Source organism: Monopterus albus, unplaced genomic scaffold, assembly GCF_001952655.1.
Source record: "Monopterus albus unplaced genomic scaffold, M_albus_1.0 scaffold284.1, whole genome shotgun sequence".
Taxonomy (NCBI): domain Eukaryota; kingdom Metazoa; phylum Chordata; class Actinopteri; order Synbranchiformes; family Synbranchidae; genus Monopterus; species Monopterus albus.
In genome coordinates this window covers 142,788-146,004 of record NW_018128164.1, presented here as the reverse complement: position 1 = coordinate 146,004, position 3,217 = coordinate 142,788, and the positions used below count along the sequence as shown (strand labels likewise).

The 3,217-nt window shown below is 45.4% G+C and overlaps 1 protein-coding gene across 1 annotated transcript; it reads right to left on the bottom strand.

The window, feature by feature from the left end:
• Positions 1-6: 6 nt before the first annotated feature.
• sox9a (SRY-box transcription factor 9a) lies at positions 7-2,812 on the bottom strand. The gene is made up of 3 exons (XM_020622629.1): positions 2,037-2,812; positions 1,421-1,668; positions 7-1,093 (listed from the first exon to the last, which is right to left on the bottom strand). The coding sequence occupies exons 1-3, from the start codon at positions 2,462-2,464 to the stop codon at positions 321-323; spliced, it is 1,449 nt and encodes a 482-aa protein (XP_020478285.1). The 5' UTR covers positions 2,465-2,812; the 3' UTR covers positions 7-320.
• Positions 2,813-3,217: the final 405 nt, after the last annotated feature.

Genomic DNA, 3,217 nt, shown 5'->3' with positions numbered 1-3,217 from the left:
GATACCGATGACACTGATTATAATGATGATGACAAGAGCAGAACACATACACAGTACATACTAAAATATTTAACCAGTATGTCCTCACAGAGGATTTTTTAAAACCATATCTAAAAAAATATAATCACAATTCCAACAAATACAAAAGGCACTGTTGTGAGCCAATCCAGAGATATATTTTCAGTACTATAAAAAAGTCTTTTGTCATGTTTTTTCTGCTGGCAACGGAGGGTGTATGGCACGGTGGGGTAAAACCCAGCTGGCAGAAAGAAGTTTATGAATAGGGTGGGTGTTGTACAGTCAGCGCTGAGCCTGCCTCTTCATGGCCTGGACAGCTGTGTGTAAATGGGCTGCTGTTCCCAGTGCTGTGGACTGTGGGTCTGGGGCACAGAGGGCACTCCGGTGGTGTCGGCGATTGGGGTGTACATTGGCCTCTGGTTTGGGTTCATGTAGCTGAAGGTTGAATAGAGGCCGGAGCCTTGGCCAGCTGCATGGCTGTAGTAGGAGTTGGCACCACCTTGGTGGTCTGAGTAGTCATACTGTGCTCTTGTGATGGAGGGGTAAGAGGAGGTGCTGTAGTGCTGCAGGTTGAAGGACCCATAGGTGACATGCTGGGGGGAGCCCTGTTGTTCGCTGAAGTGGCTGGGACTTAGCTGTTCTGTCTTGATCTGGGCGGTTCTCTGTTGACCCTGCTGGCCTTGCTCTCCTCCTCCACCCAGGGTGGTCAGAGAGTGCTGCTGCTGCTGCTGCTGCTGCTGCTTGGACATCCAGGTGTGGGCTCCAGCATTGGCTGCCTGGACGACTGAAGGGCTGCTGATGTTGTAGCTGTTGGTATAGCCTGTCTGAACTGTGCCAGTCACCCCAGCATGGCTGTGAGGTGGCAGGTACTGATCAAACTCATCCACATCAAAGCTCCCCATGTTGGAGATGACATCGCTGCTCAGCTCACCAATATCCACAGCTCCGAAGTCAATGTTAAGCTGGCGACTGGTGCCCTCCTGCATGGGGCGTCCCTCACGCTTCAGATCAGCTTTGCTGGAGGAGAGGTCTGTTTTGGGGGTGGTTGGGGGTGTTGGCGGACCCTGGGACTGACCTGGTTAGAGGAAAGGCAGAGCCTTATGGTTAAAATAAATCTACAAAATGCTGCATGAATATATAGGCTATCTAACCTAACTTGTGCTAAGGTGAAGCACCAGTATAAATTTAAATGCTTTCAGGAGACTTTATCGGCACAGTACTGACAGGTGTATTTGCATAATGGCTTGTAAAACCCATTAATCATTCAGAATTAATCATTAACAGGTGGTTGCAGAAGGAGCTACAGCCCTTCAAGATTTGTTTTTCCACAAACAGTGCCACATTTAGTCACTTGTTAAAAAAATGCACTTTACTTTACTTTCTTTCTGTTTTCTCCTCCTACCTGAATGGTCGACTGGAGAGTGCACCTCGCCCATACTGGACGCCGGAGAGTCGGCCTGCTGTAGCGCCTTGAAGATCGCATTTGGAGAGATGTGAGTTTGCTCGCTGTCCTCCGGCTCGTTTTGCCCGCTCTTGACAGATTTTCTCCGCCTTGGCTGATATTTGTAGTCGGGGTGATCCTTCTTATGCTGCACTCTCAAACGCTCTGCTTCTTCCACAAACGGACGCTTTTCTACTTCATTGAGCAATCTGAAAGTATCACAGAAAAGTGTTCATTAATATTAAAATGCATCCGATCAATGAGGAGCACATGAAACAGCTGATTAATTAGTACAAGACATGAGAAATTTACTATGCATTAATTGTTTTAACGTCAATAATATGAAGGACGAAACTAAATATTCTCTGTCTGTGCAAAGTGCAAAAGCAAGTGTAAGCCTACACTCAATTCTAAATAAAACCTCTATTAGAGAAACGTCTGGTTTGAAAATAATTATTCCGTTCAGCACACAGTGAAGCTCTACTTGAAGCAGCAGGCAGGTGGTGCGTTTCTGTGCCAAGCAGCGCGTTAAAGCGCACCGCAAAACTGATTAATTAAAAGTGCAAAGCGAACCTACCTCCAAAGTTTGCCCAGTGTTTTGCTGAGTTCCGCGTTGTGCAGATGTGGGTATTGATCAGCCAGCTTCCTCCGTGCAGCCTGAGCCCACACCATGAAGGCGTTCATGGGTCTTTTGACATGAGGTTTGTTTTTAGTTGAGCCGTTGACGCGCACCGGCATGGGCACCAACGTCCAGTCGTAGCCTTTCAATACCTGGGACACTGCATCTCTGATACACACGGGGAACTTTTCTTCTTCGCCCTCCTTCTTGTAGTCCGGACCCCTGAGGAGGTGGTTGTCTGACGGTCGGGTGTTCTCGGTATCCGAACCGGACCCGGACGGGCACGGCGAGCCTGCGGAGTCCTCAGACATACTGGGACTGGGAGCGTCAGAGTGACACTTCTCCTGTTCTTCTGTCATCTTCAGGTAAGGGTCGAGGAGATTCATGCGAAAAAATTGAACAACAGCTTTTTGCAATTAAAAAAGAGAAAAAATTAGGAGAGAGTAAAAATCCTTTCTAAATCCAAGTGCTGTGCCCAAAGACTGCAGTGACAGCCAGTGAGGGCGCACAGCTTGTACTGGCAAACTGGAATCCTTTAAAAAGTTAAGAAAAACAAACAAGCAAACAAACAAACAAGCCAAAAATAAAGATTTTTGACTTTCCCTCGGCTTTTCACTATTTCGCAGACAAGAAGTCAAATTGTAAGTAATGCTTAACTTTAAAGCTGCAACTTTTAAGAGAAATGTGACAAACAGATCCTCTCTTACAGGGGTGCTGAAGAGTCTACAGACACGAGAGACGATGCCTGGATTTATGCTTTGACGGCAAGGGAGCGATTGGAGGAAACCTTTTGTAGGCGGGGACGTAATGTGACCTGACTCTGCTTTTAAGAACTCTTGCAGTCAACAGCATTGAAAACCCAGCCCAACTAAGAAAAGTGTTTTCTCCCTTATAATCTTTGGATTTGTGGAAATTTACGGTGTAGCTTAAAGTTTATGATGTTAAAATTAGAGCTAAGTAAAATAAAGTTAAAAAAACCTACAGTTTGAAAAAAGTGCATCTTATTTATTAGTCTCATGATTAACTACAAAGTAATACAACAATTTCCCACTTTTACAAGTGATACAAATAAGCATCATTTTGTTTATTCTACCAAAGTTAGAGTCAAAGATATGCTTAATAAACCTCATGGTGATTTT

What these genes read in the sequence shown, in the direction of transcription:
- sox9a (XM_020622629.1), bottom strand. Translation starts at nt 2,464, where the DNA reads ATGAATCTCCTCGACCCTTACCTGAAGATGACAGAAGAACAGGAGAAG. An exon ending in ACACTGGGCAAACTTTGGAG is followed by an intron (nt 1,669 to 2,036) that starts GTAGGTTCGCTT and finishes TGATACTTTCAG; the next exon opens with ATTGCTCAATGAAGTAGAAA. An exon ending in CTCTCCAGTCGACCATTCAG is followed by an intron (nt 1,094 to 1,420) that starts GTAGGAGGAGAA and finishes TCCTCTAACCAG; the next exon opens with GTCAGTCCCAGGGTCCGCCA.